The sequence below is a fragment of the Gymnoscopelus microlampas genome (genome assembly GCF_963454915.1).
Source record: "Gymnoscopelus microlampas genome assembly, chromosome: 6".
NCBI classification, from domain to species: Eukaryota; Metazoa; Chordata; class Actinopteri; order Myctophiformes; family Myctophidae; genus Gymnoscopelus; species Gymnoscopelus microlampas.
In genome coordinates, this window is record NC_139943.1 from 5703086 (window position 1) to 5729756 (window position 26671).

Consider the following 26671-nt stretch of genomic DNA (forward strand, 5'->3'; position numbering starts at 1 on the left):
GTAACACCCACAGCCACACCACTAGAGGGAGCCACCATGATCTGGTACCACTCAAATATGATCTATGCACAGCAGCCATATTGGAAAGAAATTGGGCCTCTTCCTTACTTCCTTCACAGGTGTTACCATTAATGATTCTAATGAAGGCTCTGTTCCATTTAGTGTAGCACAGTGGTTCTCAAACCTTTTAATTTCAAGGACTCCCATAACTCTGAGAGTGTACAAATGGACCCTTATGGGTCCATTTGGTTCCATTTGTACACTCTCAGAGTTACACACCTGTAAGGGGACATTTGGAACCCCCTCAAGGAACCATGAGGGTCCCTGGACCACACTTTGAGACCCACTGGTGTAGCAGAGTGTTTCCAGTGAGTCAACACATTGACTCTGAGCAGACTTTGAGCAGAATGGAACAGAGCCTTCATTAGAATCATTGGTAACACCTGTGAAGGAGGTAATAAGAGGCCCAATTTCTTTCCAATATGGCTGCTGTGCAAAGAGCCTATTTAGAACAAACATGGGAACATTGTCATTCTACTGCTCTGCCACCAAAATGTGGAATGCACTGGTTTCTTTCCAAATTGGCCTGACAAAATCATCTATCAGGAGACCACAAAATTCCCATTGAAAGGAGATGTCATGCACCGCCGCCGTTTTTCGTTTTTATCCTTGGTAGCCTACATATTATAGTACGGTGGGAAGAAGGGGGTTTCATGCATCAGCATCATGTATCAATTATCAAATATACTTCTATCAGTGTTTCCTGATTGGATTGGAAAGAAATGCTGAAAATGATGGTGAAGATGATGTTAAGAAGTTGTCAAAATGTCCCATCTAGGCCTACCATTTGTATGCAAATTGGTGCTGCCATTTTTGAAAAATCTATCATCACTGTATCTCTCAGCCAATATTGCACTTAACTGAACAAATAAGGTGTCTAGACCTATTTTTTGAGGGTCAAGGATCATAATGAAGCTATTCTTAAAGTGACCGCATGTACCTGTGGCATGCTGGTGTGCAAATCAGTGCTGCTATTACAATATCATCAAATTCACACATCTTTACTAATATTAATATTATGCCAACTTTTCTTTCCATCTGTAAAATAAATGCTTACTAATAGCTTTCTTCACCAGTGTGTTCATAAAGGTGTCTATTCACACCTCTCAATTAGTTCCAACCCAACTCCTCTGATACTTTGTGGGAGCCAATCAAAGTTGGGGAAGTGCCTGGGCGAAAAACTGGAAGATTTGGTCAATATGAGCTTGGCCAATGAAGAATGTAGGCAATGTTGCCAGATTCTGTGAGAGAAACAAGCAACCAGGTCTAGGAAAACCAGCCCAAAAGAAGCGACTATGGGCCACATGAGTACTTTAACATATACATCAGCTATTTGAAAATAGCCGATCTACAAGCTCACAACGTGTCGCATCACGACGCGTTGTGAGCTTGTAGATCGGCTATTTTCAAATAAAATCTTGCGGGGCAATTATAATAAGCAGATCTGGCAACCCTGAATGTAGGGTTTAAGTGGTTGGTTATGTGTTGTGTCACAGCCAACATGTAGATCACTACAGTAGAAAAGAACAAGAATTATCTGCCTCCGTTTATTCAGATCATCATTTACAATGGACTTCATTGTAAATGTAAATGTCCAGCTCTCTGTCACACACTGTCCCTGTTTGACTGAACACATAAGACATAACTGCTGTCTGATAAGGTGCTGCACAGTGCAGGGCGACATCTGCTGGTCAATGTCAATATAGTTTTTGATGGCATGTCTAGGTGGGCACTACTAGGGACATCTGGGCACTACTAGGGACATCCATGTAAAATTGGCTATTTTGTCCAAAATATTTAAAAATGAAACAGTTGAAAAATGGTCTTAAGCCATTGGTTCTCAAAGTGGGGTCCGAGAACCCCCAGGGGTATTTGAGGGGGTTCCAGGGGGTCCCCAGCTAAATGATGGACAGGGACCAAATGTACCCTTGTGGGTCTGTTACTCTGAGAGTGTACAAATGGAACCAAATGGACCCTAACGGGTCCATCTGGTTCCATTTGTACACTCTCAAAGTTAATTTAACATTGATTTTACAATATAAATTGGGGTCCCAGAGACATACATGCCATTAAATGGGGGTCCGTAGCCTAATGCATGTCAAATTGGGGGTCCTTGAAATTAAAATGGTTGAGAATCACTGCTAGAGAGCCGTAACAATCTTCTATTATGGGGGTCCCTGGCTTATCTTTTCAAATGGGGGTCCGCGGGCTAATAAGTGTCTATTTGGAGGTCCTTGGCACGAAAAAGTTTGAGAACACTGTCTTAAGCAATGTAAAGTATACATGATGTGAACATTCATGGTACAACAACAATAATAATAATATTAATAATATTAATAGTAATACTTATCATTATAATAATAATAATAATAGTAATGTAAAGTATACATGACGTGAACATGCACGGTACATTATTATCAGAATTTTAACCTTCAACTTCTTGTTTATGCCTCTAAATGACTGGATATACAGGTTTTGTAGTCATTTCTAGCAATTGTAGAAATATTAGACCTTAATTGTTGAATGTTTTATAAGCATGTTCTAATCATGTAGACTTTACTTTACTTTAAAACATTTCCCAAATACTATTTGATTTCTGGTATCTGGCTCACGTGACAGGTCCCTCATTGGTTGTTTTTAAAGCTTGAGCCCTCCCCATTTTGGTACCTTGCGCTTTCCCATTGGTCCACAGGGAGGATACTTCCGCCCATCGGTCATCCATATCAGCCAATGGGGGATGGGTGACGTCACCCCACAGAGCCTTGTGATTGGCTGTATGTTTTTTACAGGGAGTTGAACGTATTCGGCGGGTCAGTTACTCAGTTTGTTTGTGTCAGAGCCAGAGAGAGGAACAGACGGAGGTTTAAACAGACTTTTCATACATTTTTTTTATCACCAACTTCAACGTTTCACACCAGGTAACGTCATGTTTTATTCACCTTAACGCTAAACTAGCCTTAGATCAAGACTATCGTAGATTTATTTTATCGATTTGTTTTACATTAGTCTTAGCGACCCCCCCCCCCCACCTCCCTGGAATGTTTGCCCTGGAATGTCACCAGTAAAGCCCGTATTTCTCCAAACATGTACAAATGCTAAATATAAGGTGCTTGCCCCAAATGCTAATGTGTACGGCGTGTTTGTGTAATGTATTAGTCTATATTTTTCAAAAATACGTGTTTTAATCCCGTCTGTGGCCGATTCTGTCAGAAGTTCCCAATGGGTGGTACTGAGGGGCGCATCAGGCGAAAGCTGGAATTACACTCAATGTAAACATGAAGTAAACGAGGGGAGAAATGGCGTTCGGCCACAGACGAGACTAAAACAGTTCTTTATTGAATAATATAGACTAATACAATGAGCAAATACTCCGGACACCTAGTTAACATTTGGGACAAATGGGGTAAGCACCTTATAGTTTGCATTTGTACATGTTTGGAGAAATACGGGCTTTACTGGTGATATTTCAGGGCAAACTAAGAGGGTGGTAGCCAAGACAGGCTAAAAAAAAGGCTAACAAAATACATCTTATTGTCTTGATCTAAGACTAGAGAGGAAAAACGGATCTACAAGCTCACAACGCGACGCATTGCTACATGCTGATTGATTGATTGATGTACTTTATTTAGTAAGACATGAGAACAACAGTACATGGAAGTACAAATTCACAATACAAGGTCTACTAAACTGGAAGACTCATAAAAGCACTGAGCTTGTTTCAAATGAGTTCCCCATGCACACAAATCATGATGACATATAAGAGACAGACAGATATACACAACTACTATAGAATGTCATACAATCAGTTGACAGGTTACTGGTATGAAGAGTGAGAAATATGTACAAAAGGAGAAGGAGAGAGGGGGGGGGGGGGTAGGGGGGTACGTTAGTTTAGGACTTAGACAGGGGCCATTTTCCAATTGCAGCCTCCTGAAGGTGTATCTTTAGGGCTGTTTTGAAAGAGAGTAGGGTTTTACACTCCTTTACTCCTTTTGGTAGGGCGTTCCACATTTTTGATGAATAGCATGAGAACGAGTTACTTCCCTTTGTTGAGCCAAAAAAGGGTTGGACAAGGTTTGTGGAGCTGCCTCTGGTATTGTGATCATGGACATCATTAACATTTTGGAAGTATTTTGACAAATACAGGGGGATCCCAATGTTGTGATATATCTTGAAGACCAGGCCCATAGCAAGTTGCTGTACTCTGTCCGCAACCCTAAGCCATCCAATCCTATCAAAATGATCAGGGGTTAGATGGGTTTTGTAGTTGAGGCCAAGGAGTAGCCTTACAAGTTTGTTTTGGGATGTTTGGAGCCTTGTTTTTAAGGCCTTGGAGGTGTTGTGATACCATGAAGTGCTGTGATCTTGTAGATCTGCTAAAACGCCCCCTAAGCATGTCATGACTGGTTGTAACTGTCGATGGAGAAACGTGTGTAGGTAAATGAAACAAAGTGATAAAGGTTCAAATGTGTATTATTATTATTATTATTATTATTATACTGTGTGGTTGGCTGGTTGTGGTTCAAGTTGGAGGTAGAACCAGTGGTGTAAAGTAACTACGTACATTTACTCAAGTACTGTACTTAAGTACACTTTTGAGGTATTTTTTACTTTACTGGAGCATTTCCAATTTTCAGTACTTTTACTTCTACTCCACTACATCTCAGAGGCAAATATTGTACTTTTACTCCACTAAAATTATTTGAAAACTTTAGTTACTTTGCAGATATAAAGTATTACATTATAAAACATACATTAACCTCTTTAGCCCTATTTTATACAGAGGCTATTTGAAAATAGCCGATATACAAGCTCACAACGCGTCGCATCGTGACGCGTTGTGAGCTTGTAGATCTGCTATTTTCAAATATTTAGTAATTTTACTTTTGGTACTTTAAGTACATTTTGATGCCAATACTTTTGTACTTTTACTCAAGTAAATTTTGAATTCTGGACTTTTACTTTTAACAGAGTATTTTTATATTGCAGCAGTATTGGTACTTTTACTTAAGTAAAGAATTTGAGTACTTTTTCCACCACTGGGTAAAACTAAAGACTTCATAGTTCTGTCACATTATGATGATGATGTGTTGTATTTAAAATATAATATTGATAATGACGTGTTATATTTATTATTATATTAAATTATACACTAATGGGTGTGTTGATTTATATATGATGACAGTATTGTCAAAGCACATGGACACGCCTAAATGATCACATTTAGGTGTGATTATGATGTACCGTGATGATGTATACTTTGCATTACTCACAAATTCTTTTTATTTGAAAAATGGCCAGTTTCTATCCAGCCTTGATACAGGACTGTCATGTATTCTATTATATGACTGTTGACCGTCTTTGTGATCCAAGGCTGTATATCCAGTGTGCTTAGTGCTTGATCTGTGATATTATGACATTAACTGCTGTTTCTACACTGCTGTAGTTTTTTAAACTTGCCCTGAAAAAATATATGAAAAAATATCAGTGGTGCTCAAACGTTTTCACGTCAAGGTCCGTTTTAATGGGTTAATGTTCCATAATTGTGTTTAGGCTGCATCCATCATGGCCTTCCTGGAAGCCACTCAGACCATCTCCAGGATGATGATGCAGAGACTGGGCGACTTTGTGTCCGAGATCGACACCGTCCACATGGTGTGGCTGAAGGAGATCGAGCAGGAGGCCTACCGCATGTTCTCTGGGTACGTTTAAACTTGATCCTACCGCATGTTCTCTGGGTACGTTTAAACTTGATCCTACCGCATGTTCTCTGGGTACGTTTAAACTTGATCCTACCGCATGTTCTCTGGGTAGGTTTAAACTTGATCCTACCGCATGTTCTCTGGGTAGGTTTAAACTTGATCCTACCGCATGTTCTCTGGGTACGTTTAAACTTGATCCTACCGCATGTTCTCTGGGTACGTTTAAAGTTGTTTTTTTTAAAGGTGCCGTTGTAACAGATTTTTGTTCAAATAAATTGCTCCGTTAGTCTGATGGTAGTTATTCAATTCAAAGTGGCTTTATTGGCCATGATAAGAAAACATGTGTTTTACATTGCCAGCTACTCATTGCTATAGTGTTCAATAACTGGGGTCTTCCTGTTCAATAACAGGGGTCTCTCTCCCTGCTCAATAACAGGGGTCCCCCTCTCCCTGTTCAATAATAGGGGTCTCTCTCTCTCCCTGTTCAATAATAGGGGTCTCTCTCTCCCTGTTCAATAACAGGGGTCTCTCTCTCTCCCTGTTCAATAACAGTGGTCTGTCCAGCTCTTTAGTGAACTGAAAAGTACAGTTTCAGGTGAGAGAACTCGTACAGGATACAATAAGACAGTGGAATTGGAAGTGAGCCAAGCCAAAATTGCAACTGGAACACAAATGAAGCTGATGAATGACCTTTGTGGGGTTTTCTCTCTCATGATTGGATGAAATTGGTAACCCACCTGAAAATGTTTTCTCTTTACTAAAGACAAGGAGACCCCTGTTACTGAACACACTCTATTGATTACTATCAGAATATAGAGATGATTATATAATGATTACTATCAGAATATAGAGATAATACAAAAACATGTCAGTTAGCCTACAGAACCGTAACTTGATCATACTACAGCGTCACGTTGCAGAGCCACACGCTCGAAACGTGCTGCGACACGTTTTGAGCTTGTAGATCTGCTACTTTTGAATCCTGAAAAGGACATGAGCTTTCCACCCGAGAGAGACAATAGATATATCTCTCGCTCTCTCTCTCTCTATTATTATTTTGTTTTACCTTTTTTTTTACACTTAGTTTAGGATTTAGAAGGTGTGTTTTTGAAAATCAGGTTTAAATGGGTTAATAATACAGTGAGTGAATCTAGTATATGAGCTACAGTTAATGCTACTCGTCTTTGTTACCGTGAATCCAGTATATGAGCTACAGTTGATGCTTCTAGTCTTTATTACAGTGAATCCAGTATATGAGCTACAGTTGATGCTACTCGTCTTTATATTAAAGTGAATCCAGTATATGAGCTACAGTTGATGCTACTCGTCTTTATATTAAAGTGAATCCAGTATATGAGCTACAGTTGATGCTACTTGTCTTTATATTACAGTGAATCCAGTATATGAGCTACAGTTGATGCTACTCGTCTTTATATTACAGTGAATCCAGTATATGAGCTACAGTTGATGCTACTCGTCTTTATATTACAGTGAATCCAGAATATGAGCTACAGTTGATGCTACTTGTCTTTATATTACAGTGAATCTAGTATATGAGCTACAGTTGATGCTACTTGTCTTTATATTACAGTGAATCCAGTATATGAGCTACAGTTGATGCTACTTGTCTTTATATTACAGTGAATCCAGTATATGAGCTACAGTTGATGCTACTTGTCTTTATATTGCAGTGAATCCAGTATATGAGCTACAGTTGATGCTACTCGTCTTTATATTACAGTGAATCCAGTATATGAGCTACAGTTGATGCTACTCGTCTTTATATTACAGTGAATCCAGTATATGAGCTACAGTTGATGCTACTTGTCTTTATATTACAGTGAATCCAGTATATGAGCTACAGTTGATGCTACTTGTCTTTATATTACAGTGAATCCAGTATATGAGCTACAGTTGATGCTACTTGTCTTTATATTACAGTGAATCCAGTATATGAGCTACAGTTGATGCTACTCGTCTTTATATTACAGTGAATCCAGTATATGAGCTACAGTTGATGCTACTTGTCTCTATATTACAGTGAATCCAGTATATGAGCTACAGTTGATGCTACTCGTCTTTATATTACAGTGAATCCAGTATATGAGCTACAGTTGATGCTGCTTGTCTTTATATTACAGTGAATCCAGTATATGAGCTACAGTTGATGCTACTCGTCTTTATATTACAGTGAATCCAGTATATGAGCTACAGTTGATGCTACTCGTCTTTATATTACAGTGAATCCAGTATATGAGCTACAGTTGATGCTACTCGTCTTTATATTACAGTGAATCTAGTATATGAGCTACAGTTGATGCTACTCGTCTTTATATTACAGTGAATCCAGTATATGAGCTACAGTTGATGCTACTTGTCTTTGTATTACAGTGAATCCAGTATATGAGCTACAGTTGATGCTACTCGTCTTTATATTAAAGTGAATCCAGTATATGAGCTACAGTTGATGCTACTCGTCTTTATATTAAAGTGAATCCAGTATATGAGCTACAGTTGATGCTACTTGTCTTTATATTACAGTGAATCCAGTATATGAGCTACAGTTGATGCTACTCGTCTTTATATTACAGTGAATCCAGTATATGAGCTACAGTTGATGCTACTCGTCTTTATATTACAGTGAATCCAGAATATGAGCTACAGTTGATGCTACTTGTCTTTATATTACAGTGAATCTAGTATATGAGCTACAGTTGATGCTACTTGTCTTTATATTACAGTGAATCCAGTATATGAGCTACAGTTGATGCTACTTGTCTTTATATTACAGTGAATCCAGTATATGAGCTACAGTTGATGCTACTTGTCTTTATATTGCAGTGAATCCAGTATATGAGCTACAGTTGATGCTACTCGTCTTTATATTACAGTGAATCCAGTATATGAGCTACAGTTGATGCTACTCGTCTTTATATTACAGTGAATCCAGTATATGAGCTACAGTTGATGCTACTTGTCTTTATATTACAGTGAATCCAGTATATGAGCTACAGTTGATGCTACTTGTCTTTATATTACAGTGAATCCAGTATATGAGCTACAGTTGATGCTACTTGTCTTTATATTACAGTGAATCCAGTATATGAGCTACAGTTGATGCTACTCGTCTTTATATTACAGTGAATCCAGTATATGAGCTACAGTTGATGCTACTTGTCTCTATATTACAGTGAATCCAGTATATGAGCTACAGTTGATGCTACTCGTCTTTATATTACAGTGAATCCAGTATATGAGCTACAGTTGATGCTGCTTGTCTTTATATTACAGTGAATCCAGTATATGAGCTACAGTTGATGCTACTCGTCTTTATATTACAGTGAATCCAGTATATGAGCTACAGTTGATGCTACTCGTCTTTATATTACAGTGAATCCAGTATATGAGCTACAGTTGATGCTACTCGTCTTTATATTACAGTGAATCTAGTATATGAGCTACAGTTGATGCTACTCGTCTTTATATTACAGTGAATCCAGTATATGAGCTACAGTTGATGCTACTTGTCTTTGTATTACAGTGAATCCAGTATATGAGCTACAGTTGATGCTACTTGTCTTTATATTACAGTGAATCCAGTATATGAGCTACAGTTGATGCTACTCGTCTTTATATTACAGTGAATCCAGTATATGAGCTACAGTTGATGCTACTCGTCTTTATATTACAGTGAATCCAGTATATGAGCTACAGTTGATGCTACTCGTCTTTATATTACAGTGAATCTAGTATATGAGCTACAGTTGATGCTACTTGTCTTTATATTACAGTGAATCCAGTATATGAGCTACAGTTGATGCTACTTGTCTTTGTATTACAGTGAATCCAGTATATGAGCTACAGTTGATGCTACTTGTCTTTATATTACAGTGAATCCAGTATATGAGCTACAGTTGATGCTACTCGTCTTTATATTACAGTGAATCAAGAGTATGAGCTACAGTTGATGCTACTTGTCTTTATATTACATTGAATCCAGTATATGAGCTACAGTTGATGCTACTTGTCTTTATATTACATTGAATCCAGTATATGAGCTACAGTTGATGCTACTCGTCTCTATATTACAGTGAATCCAGTATATGAGCTACAGTTGATGCTACTTGTCTTTATATTACATTGAATCCAGTATATGAGCTACAGTTGATGCTACTCGTCTCTATATTACAGTGAATCCAGTATATGCGCTACAGTTGATGCTACTTGTCTTTATATTACAGTGAATCCAACACTGAACCAGAGCTGATGCCTAAAACGCCGTCCCAGAAAAGACGCCCTCGCAAGAAGCGGATTTCTCTGGGACTTCAAGAGGAGGCTCGAACCAGGAGGAGGTTAGTTGCTTACGTTGGCATGGATTAACCCATTAAGACCTGCAACTGTGTCATTTTTAGATTTGAGCTAAAAAGCATTATTTTGGGCTATTCAAAAATAGCAGATATACAAGCTCATAGCGCGGCACCGAGTGCCGCGCTACGAGCTTGTAGATCTGCTATTTTTTTTAAATCGTGAAAATGTGTGCACATCTTTTAATATAGATACTTTTAAAGCAAACATTTTTCACTCAAATCTTTGCTTCTGGGGGGTCCCTGGAACAACATATTTTGATGGGGGTCTGCGGCCAAATACGTATCATTTTGGGGGTCCTTGATATGAAAAAGATTGAGTACCACTGATATAGAAACATACGTTTTTCAGAATACTGAGATTTAGGAGGCATGTAGAATCGGCCTCAGGTCTTAAGGGGAGCGTGTCTATGTTCCCCGGGTTCTATGTTCCCCGCTTACCTAACCCTAAACCGAAACCTAACCCTAACCTTACTGGGGGGGGAACATAGAACCCGGGGAACATACGGATGCCCCCGATTAAAGTTGTCAGTCGGATTCCATAGAAGTCTGCACGACTTCTATGAGAGCATGTTGCACAACGAAAATGGCCGATCTACAAGCTCTCAATGCAAGGTGAGAGAGCTTGTAGATGGGCTTTCTTTACGGTTATTTTAAGATTGGAGCATTTGAAGTGGTCAAACTGCCAATATGTTCAGAAGCATCTTCCATACATTCTTAATGGTCTTGGATATTTCATATAAAAGCAAAGGTTTACATATTGTGGTGTTTAGGAATCGGCGCTTGTGTGAAGGGCTCCTTTCATACTGTTTCATAAACGCCACATTAGGACTTGGTCGTACAAACGTTTTCAGTCATTTATTTTGCTTTAATCCATACGTCAGAGCCTACACTCCTTTTTATTAACTTGTGCAAAGATTGTGTATGTGTGTGTGTGTGTGTGTGAGAGAAAGCACGCTCTGAAAGGTGCTGGAAAATCCTCCACATTATAAAGTATTAAGACCGGGAACAAATCTGTGTCATTTTAAAGGGTCTACACCATGAATTTAAAAAATAATAATAATATTTAATATCATATTGTTTATGTCCCTCAAACGTTTTTCAAAAGGTTTGAGCCTAAATCAAGCCTCAGATATACTCATTCCAACTAACTTCTCTCTGGCTTATAAAGCACTTTCACCTACAATACCACATTGTCCTGTTTGGCACGGTTATCTCCTGGTTCTGTGTGGAAAAAGTAAAAAGAAAAAAGAAGTAAAAAATAAGAAAAATATTTCTTTAAAAAAAATATATATATATTTTTTTTTGGGTTGGAACTGAAAAACGTGAGGAATTGTTCGCTTCTTTCACGCTGTTTCACAGATCACATAATAGGACTTGGTTGTCGTGAGATTTATCTTTTTTTTCCCTTCTTTAATCCATGAGGTTCTCTAAGGGGAGGCGCAGCAACCTGACGGCCTCCTCCTCCTCCGTGAAGAAGCTGGACCTGGTGTTCGAGGAGGAGACGGAGCCCCAGCCTTCCACCTCCTCTGTGGGCGTGGTCTCTCTGGAGGTAGCGGCGGAGGATCAGCCGCCGCAGGGGGCCAGCGTGATCAAAGAAGAGCCTGTGGAGCGGGACACCGATATGAACGGTAGGCCCTGTCACTATGAACACATGAATGGCAGTGGTGGAAAGTAACTAAGTACATTTACTTAAGTACTGTACTTAAGTACAATTTTGAGGTATTTGTACTTTACTTGAGTATTTCCAATTTCCAATACTTTTACTTCTACTCCACTACATCTCAGAGGCAAATATTGTACTTTTACTCCACTACATTTACTTGAAAACTTTAGTTACTAGTTACTTTTCAGATATATACTATGATATAATGAAACATAAATTAACCACTTAAGCCCTATTTTATACATAGGCTATTTGAAAATAGCAGATTTACAAGCTCACAACGCGTCGCATCGCGATGCGTTGTGAGCTTGTAGATCGGCTATTTTCAAATATTTAGTACTTTTACTTTTGGTACTTTAAGCACATTTTGATGCCAATACTTTTGTACTTTTACTCAAGTACATTTTTAATTCTGGACTTTTACTTGTAACAGAGTATTTTTATATTGCAGTATTGGTACTTTTACTTAAGTAAAGAATTGGAGTACTTTTTCCACCACTGATGAATGGATTCATTACATTGAGTACAGTCAGACATTAAAGCTAAAAGGAAACAAGTCGACTTGTTTGTTTCCATTGTACTACAACTTAAAGGGCAAGACCACTTTGGTAGAGGTTCGGGTTGTGTAGTTACCTTGCCATGATGTAACTCCAAAGGTGGGCAAGAAATCAAAAATAATTGCTCCATTGATTAGAAATTGATAATTCAAAATATGCGCCTCATTGACTTACATTGTATGGTAAAACAGCTCTCAAAGTCATTCTTTTAGCACAAAAACGCAAACAAAGTTGATTCAGACAATATCAGAACATCACCAAACCCAGTACTGTTTTTTTTTATTTTTATAAAAATGTCAGCTTCCTGTTGATTTTGCCATTTTTAATAAGTAGAAAACCCGGACTGGATCGGCGGATCCAGATCTTCAAATAGTAAAATCAACAGGAAGTTGACATTTCTATAAAAAAAAAAACTACTGGGTTTGGTGACGCTCTATATTGCCTGAATCAACTTTGTTTGGGTTCATTTACGTGCTAAAAGAGTGACTTTGAGATCTGTTTTACCGTACAATGTAAGTCAATGAGGAGCATATTTTGAATGATCAATTTCTAATCAATGGAGCAATTATTTTTGATTTCTTGCCCACCTTTGGAGTTACATCATGGCAAGGTAACTACACAACCCCACACCTCTACCAAAGTGGTCTTGCCCTTTAAGACCTGGAACGCATCTGTGTCACTTAAGATTTCTTTGGCTATTCAAAAATATCAGATCTACAAGCTCATAGCGCGGCACCGAGTGCCGCACTACGAGCTTGTAGATCTGCTATTTTTGAAAAATCGTGAAAAAATATTTGTATGTTTTTTTTTTTCAAAAAACTTAAGATTTAGATTTTTTTTTAAGAATCGCCTCAGGTCTTAATGGGTTAAATGTGTAATATTGACAGCCCTAGTCAAATGTCATGATGGTGGTGACAGCCCTAGTGAACGCGTCCCCCTCCACGTTCTCCCCCACAGAGCGCGGTCCGTGTCAGATGTCCACCACGCTGCCCAAAGCCCTGGTCAAGATCTCTGTCGGCGACCGGCGCTCTGCCGAGGCGGCCAGGCCTCCGCAGCCGCTGGCCGGCGTAGAGCCACAGCCCTCCCCCGGCCGTACGGACACCAACGTCGTGGCCTCCTCCCCCGGCCGCGCGGCCACCAAGGTGGCCATAGCGGGAACGCCCACCCGGCCGCGGGTCTCTCTGACGCTGCGTCACTCGGCGGCAGGCCTGCGTCACAGCCTGACCCGCGAGTCTGTCCGCCGAGCCTCCAGGAGGTCACTGCTGAGGAAGGTGAAGGCTCACGCCTCCAACTCCACCTGCAGTGGTAAGTGTTCAGTAACTAAAGGCCACGGTTACGCGGCAACGATCAGAAACAGAAAAGGACAAAGTGCCGTTGTTGCGTTGTCACTTCTTATTATGCGTTTACACGAAGACGCTCCAGTGACTTAAAACGCTGTAGTGTGCATGCCGGGCGGCTAGGTGGCGGTGACGTGTCGTCTTCCTATCGCAACTGTTTGTTTGGTTGCCATGTCCACTTATTATAAGCGACTTTGGGCTTGTTTCTAGAGTGTAGTTGCTTATTTGGACTTGTTTCCTAATGTATTGTGTCGGGGACCCCCATACAAGATTTGTGTTGATAAAAATGTATCGAATGTTCCAGAATTACCTTTTTTTTTTTTTCCCTCAAGCTTATTTTTTCTTTCTTTTTTGAAAATAGCAGATCTACAAGCTCAGCTTGCAGATCTGCCATTTTAAAATAGCCATAGCCTAGTCGCTGCTTTTGAGTTTTCATAGACTTGGTTGCTTATTTCTCACTCAGAATCTGGCAACACTGGTTAACAACATCTTTGACACCGTCTTGCCCATGTCATATGGAGACGCCAGGCGCAGCGTTTTCAAAGAATTCCACTCTGGAGGTTTCACTTTATTGCGTTTTCAACCCCTGATAACACCATTCTGATACTTTATTTTGACGTTTTCTGTAGAGACCGTTGTCGTGTAAACGGCACCTAATGCAGTGGTATGTGTTCAGTAACTCAAATGCAGTGGTACATGGATTCAAGTTCTCATTCGCCACGACCGATTTCAGTCATTTGGATTCCATAGAAACCAACATGTAGTCTTTTGAGGCATGTTGTGCCTCAAAATAAGCTCCCAACTCGTCTGCAACGAGTTGGGAGCTTATAGATGGGCTAGAGTTCCACTTATTCGTAGGGGTGTAACGATGCATTTTAACAGCGACACAATGCATGGACGATATTGGTTCATTCATTATGATACGATTCAATGATTTAAAATCGATACAGTAACTAAAAACATCTGTGCTTCAGGTAAAAATAAGTAAACAGTTATTCTCTGGCAGATACATGGACATTGCATTTGAACACATATGGACAAACCCGCACCGTAACATGAACACAGAGATTACACTTACACACATTTATCAATAAACCATGTGTAGCGATATGTAATGGAAAAGTAATTAAACCATCTTTCTCTTTTTTCTTCAAATTGATAAATAAAACTCACTCAGTACATAGTATCGATACAATTGATTATTTGCATTGTCAAACGATATGATATTTTGCTGTTTGCATATCGATATAGTAGATCGTTGAAAATTAAAAATGATGCATTGATGCAGTTACTGTATCGTTACAGTTCAATACTTGAACTATAACGAATAAGTTATTTGTTATTCGTTTTAAGATTCAAGTATTTGAAGTGGTCGAACTAGCAATAGAATACGTGTCCAGAACCACCTTCCATTAAACCCTAATGGTCTTGGATATTTCTTCACCTGGTTCACTGTACATAGAACAGCAGGAACAATATTACCAAAACATCATGACTTTACATATGGTCCTAATAGTTTAGGAAACATAGTGCTAGTGTAGGGGATCCTGTCACGCTGTTTCACAAATGGCAGATCAGGACTTAGACAAAATGTTCAGTCATGAGATTTTATTTAGCCATAATCCATGAGTGATAAGTGTTCACATGACTGTTCAGTAACTCTAATGCAGTGGCAAGTGTTCACATGAGTGTTCAGTAACTCCAATGCAGTGGCAAGTGTTTGCAATGTGATGTGATTGGTCATAGTCTCTCATCATGTGCACACACTACAACAACACTTTTTTAGCCACAGATGCTTTCTAACACTAAGATGCTGTATGGTGAAATGACGGTGGTTGTCATGGTGACGTTATTGTTTTGTATTGTAGAAGAAACCTCTGCAGAGACGGATGATGAGGATGAAGAGGATGAACAACCAGAGTGAGTCTTTATTCTAAATGTCTCATGTTGAACTCACTCTGTGAAGGACGGATCACTTTTTTTCATTCAGTTTTCTTTTTTCTTAGCAGCACTTGTGTATTATTGATTCCTCTATATCTAATTTGTTGATAGACATTACTTGTCCAGTGTAGTTTTAGTTAAAACATACTGCATAAAGTACACTTTAAGCACTCATTTTAAATGGAATGTGTGCCTTAACCCTTCATATCATTTACCCCAAAAGTCCATATAGTGTATATCTTATACTATAGTGGTGGAAAGTAACCGAGTACATTTACTCTGTACTGTAATTTGTAGGTATTTTTTTTACTTTACTAGAGTATTTCCAATAGTTTCACTAATACTCCACTACATCTCTAAGGCAAATATTGAACGTTTTACTCCACTGCAATTGTTTGAAAACTAGTTACTTTGTAGATTGTGTTTCTCTATTCCTAAAGCTTTTAAACTTGAGTGTTTCTCTATTCCTAAAGCTTTGCAAACATTTGTCTTTCAGGAAGCATTCGGAGGGCTTCGCGGAGACTGAGCAACCAGAGGTCTGTCTATGAACATTAAATCATTATATTGTCATTATAAATGTCATTGTCTATATTACATATAAAGAAAACATCACATGGATGCACCTGGGACGTATCATAGTGTGGTAGCCTAGGGTCATCGGGTGTTTCGGGTCTCGCAACGACATACACCCTCGCCCAGGTGACCCAGCAGGGGTTGATCAAGCCTCGACTTATGTCCCAGCAGCTACCCACGGTCAGTCCTCTTAGGGAAAGACAGGGCCTCTCAGTCCGCTTCTCCGGAACTACTCTGCCGGGACTGGGGGAGGCTCTGGCACGTGGAGGGACTTTGCTCTGTGGATGGCCTCCTGGCCAGGCTCCTCCTTCGTCTCACCAGGTCCAGGACCTGAGCGTTGCGCCAGACTCCCCCCGATCCAAACATTTCCTTCTGGCGTGATGGTTTCTTGGGCCGTGGTGGTACTGCAGGCTCCCCTTGCGGCTTGCTTGAATGACCCTCCTAAAGGCCTCACCGTGGATTTGTTGGGCTTCATCCTCACGGGAGAGACAGGCTGGGGCGCTAACCCATACTGCTCCCAGGATGCCATCTACATTCCGGCTGTCACCCGTCTCTCCGGTGGTCACCAAACTATTCCTGGTTGACACATAGTCTAATTCCTATGAGCCACTATAAATACAGTCACTAACTATAAATAAAAACATCACATGGATGCACCTGGTCATCAGTGTTGTAGCCTTACATAATTATTGATTACATTTAGTTTGACTGGAAGAGTGGTGTTGTGTTTACAAAATGTTTTCTCTCTTGTAACACCAGGAGTCCGTCAGTGGTAACAGTAACAGTGTTTTCTCTCTGGTAACAGCAGGAGTCTGTCAGTGGTAACAGTAACAGTGTTTTCTCTCTGGTAACAGCAGGGGTCTGTCAGTGGTAACAGTAACAGTGTTTTCTCTCTTTAACAGCAGGAGTCTGTCAGTGGTAACAGTAACAGTGTTTTCTCTCTCGTAACAGCAGGTGTCTGTCAGTGGCAGTGGTAACAGAGTGACTCGGGCCAGTAATCGCTCTGCTGCTTGTAGCTCCACATCACACACAGCAGGTAAGACCAGAGTTTCCTGGTTAGTGTGATGATTGATTCAGTCTTTTGAATCAAATTCCATTTAGTCTTAGACGTCTGAAATGTTTTACTGTTGGTCTAGTTTTAGTCAACTAAATATAAAGTTATGTTAGACTAAATCTACATGCCTTGATGGCGTCCTAATGCCTGATTTTACACTCTTGGTTGCATGCTGAAAATAGCCGATCTACAAGCCCACAACCCGTTGCGAGCTTGTAGATCTGCTATTTTCAGAGCGACTTGCCTTTTATTTCTACTGGATCTCTTCTCCACTAGATCCCTAACTAACATTATAGTCTAGTTTTTGTTTGTTGACGAAATTATCAATATATTTAGTCTTGGTTTTAGTCATCATAGCTTAAGTTTTTATTTAGTTTTCGTCAGTGACAAAAGATAGTCGGCGAACATTTTTCGTCATAGTTTTAGTCGACAAAATCAACACCGGTCCTGGTTCATTCTAGCTCTTGTCAGTTCGTTCATGTGTCTGATTATACAGGGATTCTTTTTTTTTTAGCAGTCTGCTGCCACTGGCTCTGAGACTGCAAGATAGAACATGATGTTTTAACTCATTCCCTGCCTTTAAACATTTGACCCAAAGACCAAGGAGATATGATTTTTCGAAGATCTAGACTCCCATTCACCTCCTTGTTAACTTTAAACTTAAAAATTCTGTATCTCGGCTCCTGAGTACTTTTTTTTTTCAATGAAAAATCTTGGCAGTGGGCAAACGCGGCCAGAAATAATTCATGCAGTGAATGAGTTAATAACATTGTGATGATCAAAAAAAAAATCTATATAAAATAAATGTAAAATAAATATAAGTCTACATTTCCCAAAAAGGGAAAAATGCACGTGTTTAATTAAGTGTGACCAGAAGCAGGGATAAAACATATTCCACCCAGACATGACAGCTATTGACCAGAGGGGGGCAGCAGATCCCCACAAATCCAACTCTAGGATGTTCTTATTGAGTGTCTGATAAAGCAGCTGTGATGTATTGTACTCAATGATTAATTTAAATGAATCATATCGTACACAATGATTAATTTAAATTTATTATATTGTACTTAAAGGACAACTTTGTTTTTTTACAACCAAGGTTCATATGTTAGCTTGTAATTAAAGTAAATAAAAGATGAGTGTTATTTTTTTTTTCATTTACTGCTTTCTATAGTTTTAGCAATTGTAGCGCTATGTTTTTACAGTGGGCGGGGGCATTCTGTCTGGTGGCTAAATATGCCTTTTTTACAAGGTCCTGTGGTCTTTGATGGCCAGATGTGAGTTATTGGGGGGCTAGAAGAGCTACTGTAAATAATAATAAAGAAAACGCTGGGTTATTGTGTAAAAAAATACATATTTAGCCACCGGACAGAATGCCCCCGCCCACTGTAAAAAAAAAAATTGCGAAAATTGCTAAAACTATAGAAAGCAGTACATTTAAAAATGTTAACACATCTTTTATTTACTTTAATTATAATCTAAGACATAAATCTTGGTTGTAAAAAAAACAAAGTTGTCCTTTTGATTAATTTAAATTGTACACAATTATTGATTTAAATAAATGATATTTCTGTTTGTAGATGCAGCAGTTGTTCAGTCACCTGTGAGGTAAATACTGCTTTTGATTCATGTGTTCAAACTGTGATGCTTTTGTTTGGTCAATGTGTGCGGTTTGATAAACACCAGAGTCAAACTTTATTATTTTAATTGTCTGAAACGTATTGTCATCTACAAGTGAAATAACATGTGATTTATGACCAATATGAGCAGATGAATCATGGATTGTATGTGTATTTAAACTTGATCTTCTTCAGAGCTTCCAGGAGTTCCAAAAGAAAGGCAGAAGAACACGCAGAGAGCAGCCAGAAGAAGACCGTGGTAAGATAAAAGTGTTTTATTATCATGAAATAACTGTTCTTGACGCATCGGTGGATTTGTGTCTGTACGGCAGATGTGGGCTTGTTGGACAGCATTAACCCGTTAAGAACGGGAACGCATCTGTCATTTTAGATTTCTTTGGCTATTCAAAAATAGCAGATATACACAAGCTCATGGCGGCGGCGCTGCACAGAGTACCGCGCTATGAGCTTGTAGATCTGCTATTTTTGTGCAAAATATATTTTTTTTAAAGCAAACATTTTAGCTCAAATCTTTGTATTTGGCCGCGGACCCCCATCTCAAAATATGCTGTTCCAGGGACCTCCCCCAGAAGCAAAGATTTTAGTTAAAAAAATCGCGTTAAAAAAATATATACATTCAAAGATTTGCACACATTTTCACAATAAAAAAAAAATAGCAGATCTACAAGCTCATCATAGCCAAGCGGCACTCGCTTTTATATCTGCTATTTTTTTAACAGCAAAAGAAATCTAAAATGACAGATGCGTTCCCGGTCTTAATAGGTTAACCCATTAAAACCGGGAAGCATCTGTGTCACTTTACTTTTTAGCGTTGGCTATTGGAAAACTAGCAGATATGCAAGGCTGCAAGCTTGTACATCTTCTATTTTTGAATATTTTTTTGAAAGATGAGTGTTGAATAATTTGGAATTACGGAAAGGTTTGAGAACTAGTGCTTTTAGAAGGCATTTGTAGAATCGGACTCAGGTCTTAATGGGTTTAACAAAGCTAAGTGGTAAATATAAAATGTCAGCGCTTGTGCAGTAGACCCGGGTTCAAATCTGGGGCTGGAACATGAAAGATTATAGTCGACTAAATCTGCAGTTGATTTAGTCGACTAAAATGTATTTTTGGCGGTGCCTTGATGGCGTCGCAATGGCTGATTTTACACTTGGTTGCATGCTTAAAATAGCAGATCTACAAGCTCGCAACGCGTCGCAGCGTGACGCGCTGTGAGCTTGTAGATCTGCTATTTTCAGAGCGAAACACCCGAGCGCAACCAAACATAAAATGTCTTGTCTTTTAGTTCTACTGGATCTCTTCTCCACAAGTCCCTCACTAACATTTTAGTCTAGTTTTTATTTGTTGACAAAATTGTCAATATATTTAGTCTTAGTTTTAGTTATCATTTATTTCGTATTTATTTCGTTTTCGTCAGTGAAATTTTTTCATCATACTTTTAGTCGACAAAATCAACACTGTTGCAGAGTGTGGCTTTAAGGTAAAGCCTTTGCACACGACCAAATCTGTGGAGCCTCAACAAGTCTGCAGTTCATGAGCCCAAGCCCCACCCCCAAATGAATATAATTACAGACGCAGTAGACTAGAGAATAAAGCCAAATTACGTGATCCAACATGAGGGGTGATAGATAATACAAAATGAAGTTTGTTCATGTTTTCTTTTCTTTTTTTCCAGGTGAGGCCCAACATGAAGACGTTCCTCCAGACCGTCCACAGGAACCAGATGTTGATGATGACTCCAAACTCTCTGGGTCGCACAGCTGTCATGAAGTCCTTCATTAAACACACCACGCCTCTGAAGGTGGACACAGTGGTACGTCAACACACCTACACGCCGTTGCTGTCAGTGGCCTCGACTCAGACACTAGTGGGAAAGCAGTCGATTTTCTTTTTATACGGGACTGTACGAGAGGCCTGGGTTTCTTAAATCTGATCTTTAGGACCGACTGTCCACTGTTATTAAATCTGATCTTTAAGCAGAGATGCTCATAGGCCTGCGTCCTGCGTCTCTGACGCACCATATTGAAAAAGGACGCATTCACGGCACCCTCGTTGCGTCCATGGGACGCACTACAATTTAGCGGAAATTACCGCGGATTTGAAGGCCATCCGTGGATTTCAAAGCCGTCCGCGGATTACAAGGCATAGTGCAGGAAACAAGAAAAATCTCGGTAAAACACCGCCGTATGGAGAAGTATTCTCTCTCTGTCTCTGGGCATTGCGAGCTGCTGCTAGAGGGAGAGAGTGAAAGTGCTGCGCAACTTACAGCCCAACTTCAAAGCAAGTTAACGATGGCTCGTTGACCCCAATTTGACCACTAGGCAATCAACACTGAACAGCACTAATTAATGGCAGCTGTGATTCTTGTGTCTTTCCGTGCAGCCAGATATCAAATAATTCCCTGTAGAGCAGGGGTCTTCAGTGTTTTCAGGCCAAGGACCCCCTAGTTGAGAGAGAGATGAAGCAGGGACCCCCTCTATATTGTATAAAATTGTGTTTCAGATAAACTTTTGCTGCTCTTTTTTCCCTTTACACACCTATAACTCCAAAAATAGCCGATCTACAAGCTCACAAGTGTGAGCTTGTAGATCTGCTATTTTTGGCTAAAGTTCTCCTCAGAAAAGGGATACTAGGATTCAAGTGGTTAATGTAAAAAAAATAATCAAGTACTACAAGTACTACAAGTACTAGTTGTCGGATTTGGAATTGTGTACTTTTCTTTCAGATACATGTTCTACATGAATATAACCATATAAGATGAAACACGAGTTAAACGCTGTGCATTGTTGTGGGACCCATAAAATGTCCCTGGGACCCATCTAAAAGACCACCCTTGCATCCCAGGACCCATTGCATTGAAAACCTAGCAACATCACTGTTTAAGACAGACGGTCCACACTGTTATTAAATCTGATCTTTATGACCTACTTACTTATAGGTAGAACTATGAATGTTGGGTAATGTAGTGTTGTAGTCCAGAGGTAGAACTAACTATGAATGTTGGATAGTGTTGTGTAGTAGAATTGTGAATGTTGGGTAATGTAGTGTTGTAGTCCAGAGGTAGAAGTATGAATGTTGGGTAATGTAGTGTTGTAGTCCAGAGGTAGAAGTATGAATGTTGGGTAATGTAGTGTTGTAGTCCAGAGGTAGAAGTATGAATGTTTCGTAATGTAGTGTTGTAGAACTGAATGCTGGGTAATGTAGTGTTGTAGTCCAGAGGTAGAACTATGAATGTTGGGTAATGTAGTGTTGTAGACCAGAGGTAGAACTATGAATGCTGGGTAATGTAGTGTGCGTTGTCTCCTCTCCAGCGGACGGGGGGTGTTGTGGTAAGTGTGATGTCACAACATTGTTTCCATAACAACTCATTAGACAACTGTTCTCATTGGTTCACTACTTCCTAGGTGTGTGTGTGTGTGTGTGTGTGTGTGTGTGTGTGGTGTTACAACACATCTTTACCCAGGGCTGTCTAACTCTTTTCATCAATGTGAATCTGTGGTGTTACAACGACTGACAGTCCAGGGTGTCAAACTCCTCTTAGGACACAGTTGTGCACGCTATATCATTGGTTCTCAAAGTGGGGTCTAGGGACCCCCAGGGGTCCTTGAGGGAGTTCCAGGGGGTCCCCAGCTAAGTGATAGATTAGGCACCAAATGGACCCTTATGGGTCTGTAACTCTGAGAGTGTACAAATGGAACCAAATGGACCCTAACGGGTCCATTTGTACACTCTCAGAGTTAGATTAACATTGATTTTACAATATAAATTGCGGTCCAAGTGATAGAAATGCCATTAAATGGGGGTCCGTAGCCCTAATGTATGTCAAACTGGGGGTCCTTGAAATTTAAATGGTTGAGAACCACTGCTAGAGCCACAAAAAAACTTCTCTTATGGGGGTCCCTGGCATATCTTTTGAAATGGGGGTCCGCGGGCTAATAAGTGTCAATTTGGGGGTCCTTGACATGAAAAAGTTTGAGAACCACTGCGCTATATAACTAACAACCTTGTTTTACACTATTTAAAGGGATATTTCACTTGTTGGGGTCATTTCAACGTCGACTCTGGCTTTTGTATGTGTGCATCCTGGACAGTTTAAGTTGCTTGATTCTGTATTTAGATATTTGATATTCATTTTTTATCAGACACTCCCCCTTCCTATGTAAACTCCATGTTAGACTCATTTATAGCAATTGGTTCTGGCCGCGATTTTTCAGTTGCTTTTTTCACTTATTTTATAATAAGTTTGGGGTAAAAAATGTAATGAAAAGTTGAACTCTCCAGAACATCTACAGATGGACCACTAACTTCATGTTTAACATACAAACAATAACCTCTAGCTTCATGTTTAACTCTCCAAGAACATTGGAACGATAACAATCACAAAGTTCATTGTTTTTCATGTTGGGATATTGTCCTTTTTTATGTCCACCTGGGAAGCTGGGAGTGTTACTAAAACCCAGTCCACACCAATTACGCACAATGCAACCACTTAAACCATTGAGACCTGAAGCCGATTCTACATGTCTCCTAAATCCCAACAGTTTTCTGAAAAACGTATGTTTCTATATCAGTGGTGAAGAAGCAAAGATTTGAGTTAAAAATGTTCGCTTTAAAAATATATATATATATTCAAAGATTTGCACACATTTTCAGGATTTTTCAAAAAATAGCAGATCTACAAGCTCATAGCGCGGCACTCGGTCCTGCACTATGAGCTTGTATATCTGCTATTTTTGAATAGCCCAAAGTGTAAAATAATGCTTTACAAGCTCAAATCTAAAAATGACACAGTTCCAGGTCTTAATGGGTTAAAACACAATCTCCAAAAACTTCACCCATCTGGACCCACCTGTCCAGACCCCCCCCGACAATTCAGCAATTTATCTCTGAAACGCATTGTAACAGTTTGGTTGCACTGTGAACCGTTGGTGAAGGACCGAGCTAAATGGCTTCAGGATGGATTGAACTGCAGTGCATTCGTTTGTCTCTCTCTTTTTAGGCAAAAGAACGGCAGAAACTGGAAGCGCTCAAGAAGAAGCAGGAGCAGGAAGAGGAGAGGATAAAGAAAATGGAGGAAGAGAAGAAGAAGAAACAGGAGGAACTGAAAAGGTACAACATGTGTCAATAAATGGTTTTAATCTGGTTTCACTCATTTAGACCTGTTACACCTTATACGTTGTTAGACATTTAAATCCGGGAACGCCTCTGTGTGCCATTTTAGTTGTTGCTATATGTAAATTATATAGCAACATGACTTATTTTGATTTTTTTATTAATAAATAAATTACGTTTTTCAGGAAACTTGGGTTAGGATTTAGACTTTTTTTTTTTTGAATCTGCCTACAGTCTAAATGGGTTCACTTTATAACTCAGTGTTCAGGTGGCTTTGGAACATTATGTCTGTTATAACACAGCTCAGTATGTGGGTTGCGCCTCACTGAGGCCGGGGACGGGATGGTGGGGTAAAGCGGACAGATCTCCCCCCTCCCGGGAGGGAGGGGGGAGAATACACGTTCCTTACAAATGGAAAGCCTGTTTATTTCCTTTTCTTTTTCAACCCATTCAATCCGTGAACGCATCTGTGTCAATTTAGATTTCTTTGGCTATTCAAAAATACGTTTGGTTGTGTGACATGTATGTACCAAACACACATATGACATGTATGTACCAAACACACATTTGACATGTATGTACCAAACACACATATGACATGTATGTACCAAACACACATGTGACATGTATGTACCAAACACACATATGACATGTATGTACCAAACACACATATGACATGTATGTACCAAACACACATATGACATGTATGTACCAAACACACATATGACATGTATGTACCAAACACACATATGACATGTATGTACCAAACACACATATGACATGTATGTACCAAACACACATTTGACATGTATGTACCAAACACACATATGACATGTATGTACCAAACACACATGTGACATGTATGTACCAAACACACATGTGACATGCATGTTCCAAACACAGATTTGTTAGTTTTCCTCATCACGTTCTGACCTTTATGTTTTGTAGGAAGAGGGAGGAGAGGCTGAAGAAAGCGGTGGAAGCCAGAGCCAAAGAAGAGCAGAAGGAGGAAGAGAAGAAGAAAATGATGGAACAGAAACGAGCTCAGATGGAGGAGAAGAACGACAAGGTGACAAAGCTTTATTTCCTTCCTGGCGACTGTTTTCCTTTCCTTGTTTTTTTTACGAGTGTAAATCCACCTCTACTACTCACTCCATTGACTCATAAATGGTTTGTTGTTTCCAGCTTCGTGTTGAGCGCTTGGCGGAGGAGAAGCTGAAGAAACAGCTGGCGGTAAAACATCAGGAGGAGATCGACAGCAGGAGGAAACTAGAGGAGGAGACGAGGCTGAAGAGGATTCAACAGGCTGTAAGTTCACTGCAGATCACATGACATTTATGATAACAGTACGCTCTTTAATGTTTAATATTTGTGTTACGTAGTTTAATAACTTTGTAGGTCCTTTGAAGTGATTTGGTCAGTAAAATGAATGAATCACCTGGCATTTCTGTTAACCCGGGAACGCATCTCTGTCACTTTAGATTTCTTTGGCTATTCAAAAAATAGCAGATCTACGAGCTCATAGATCATATGAGCTTGTAGATCTGCTATTTTTTTGAAAAATCATGAACGTATGTTGCTATAATCAGTGGTTCTCAAACTTTTTCATGTCGAGGACCACCCAAAATGATATGTATTTGGCCGCGGCCCCCCAGAAGCATAGGTTTGATTTAAAAAATGTTGCTTTAAAAATATATATATTCAAAGATTTGCACAAATTTTCAAGATTAAAAAAAAATAGCTGATATACATATCTGACGAATGTTAGTATAGAATTAGTATAATATAAAATAATGGTTTAAGTGGTTACACAGATGCTTTCCCGGTTTTAAGGAGTTAACAGTACACACTTTAATTTGTAATATTTGAAGATCATTTCTTATTGCTCACCGTTACAGACAATAAGTCTCCCCGACCCACTTACTTTCTGTATGCTGGCATCTTTCATTCTAAATAAATCAAGTCTTCAGTCACATAGAAATACTCCCATCAACAACATAAATTGCTAGTTTACTGCAGTCTCTCTCTCTGGCCATGGAAGCCAGCATGTCTTCTATGGAAGCGTGTTGCACAGCGAAAATAGCCGATCTACAAGCTCTCAATGCTGTAGCATTCGGCTATTTTAAGATTGGATTATTTGAAGTGGTCAAACTCGCAATATGTTCAGAAGCATCCTCCATGAAACGTTTATGGTCTTATATTTCATAAATAAAAGGTTAAAGGGAAAGACTACTTTGCCATGATGTAACTCCATCAGTGGGGGTTTCACAAATGGGACTTGGCCATACAAAATGTATCAGTCGTGAGGTCTTATTTTAACTCATTCAGTGCCCAGCTTATTTATGGAATTTTGGCTCTGAGTGCCACAGCCAAAATTTCAATGTTAAAAAAAAAGTGCTTAGGAGCCGAGACACAGCCTTTTTCAGTAAGAAGTTAAACAAAGAGTGAATGGAGCAGCAAATCTTCAAATCATCATATCTTGGGTTCTGAACATGTTTTTCCAAAAAAAAAATAATAATACGTTTTTTTTTTCTTTTTTACTTGAATGAGTTAATACATGATGATATGTATTTAAATGTACCGTTTAGCTCAATGTTTTGTATATAAACGTACCATTTTAGCTCAAGGTTTTGTATATAAACGTACCATTTTAGCTCAAGGTTTT

At 39.4% G+C, this 26671-nt stretch overlaps 1 protein-coding gene across 5 annotated transcripts in view; it reads left to right on the forward strand.

Annotated features, from left to right (window-relative positions):
• Positions 1–2892: 2892 nt before the first annotated feature.
• LOC311046743 (inner centromere protein-like) overlaps positions 2893–26671 on the forward strand; it is a 30850-nt gene continuing 7071 nt past the window's right edge. For 2 of the 5 annotated variants that reach the window (XM_084059262.1, XM_084059264.1), the window contains exons 1-15: positions 2893–2978; positions 5614–5762; positions 10004–10114; positions 11552–11757; positions 13307–13654; positions 15555–15606; positions 16124–16163; positions 17152–17236; positions 18835–18862; positions 19069–19132; positions 20570–20707; positions 22206–22223; positions 23894–24003; positions 24955–25075; positions 25192–25314. In XM_084059262.1, coding sequence (XP_083915388.1) covers positions 5626–5762; positions 10004–10114; positions 11552–11757; positions 13307–13654; positions 15555–15606; positions 16124–16163; positions 17152–17236; positions 18835–18862; positions 19069–19132; positions 20570–20707; positions 22206–22223; positions 23894–24003; positions 24955–25075; positions 25192–25314 — 1581 coding nt within the window. In that variant the 5' untranslated portion in view covers positions 2893–2978; positions 5614–5625. Of the gene's footprint in view, positions 2979–5613; positions 5763–5965; positions 5979–10003; positions 10115–11551; positions 11758–13306; positions 13655–15554; positions 15607–16123; positions 16164–17151; positions 17237–18834; positions 18863–19068; positions 19133–20569; positions 20708–22205; positions 22224–23893; positions 24004–24954; positions 25076–25191; positions 25315–26671 lie in introns of those variants that run through there. The other 3 variants (XM_084059263.1, XM_084059265.1, XM_084059266.1) reach the window with 3 other exon arrangements.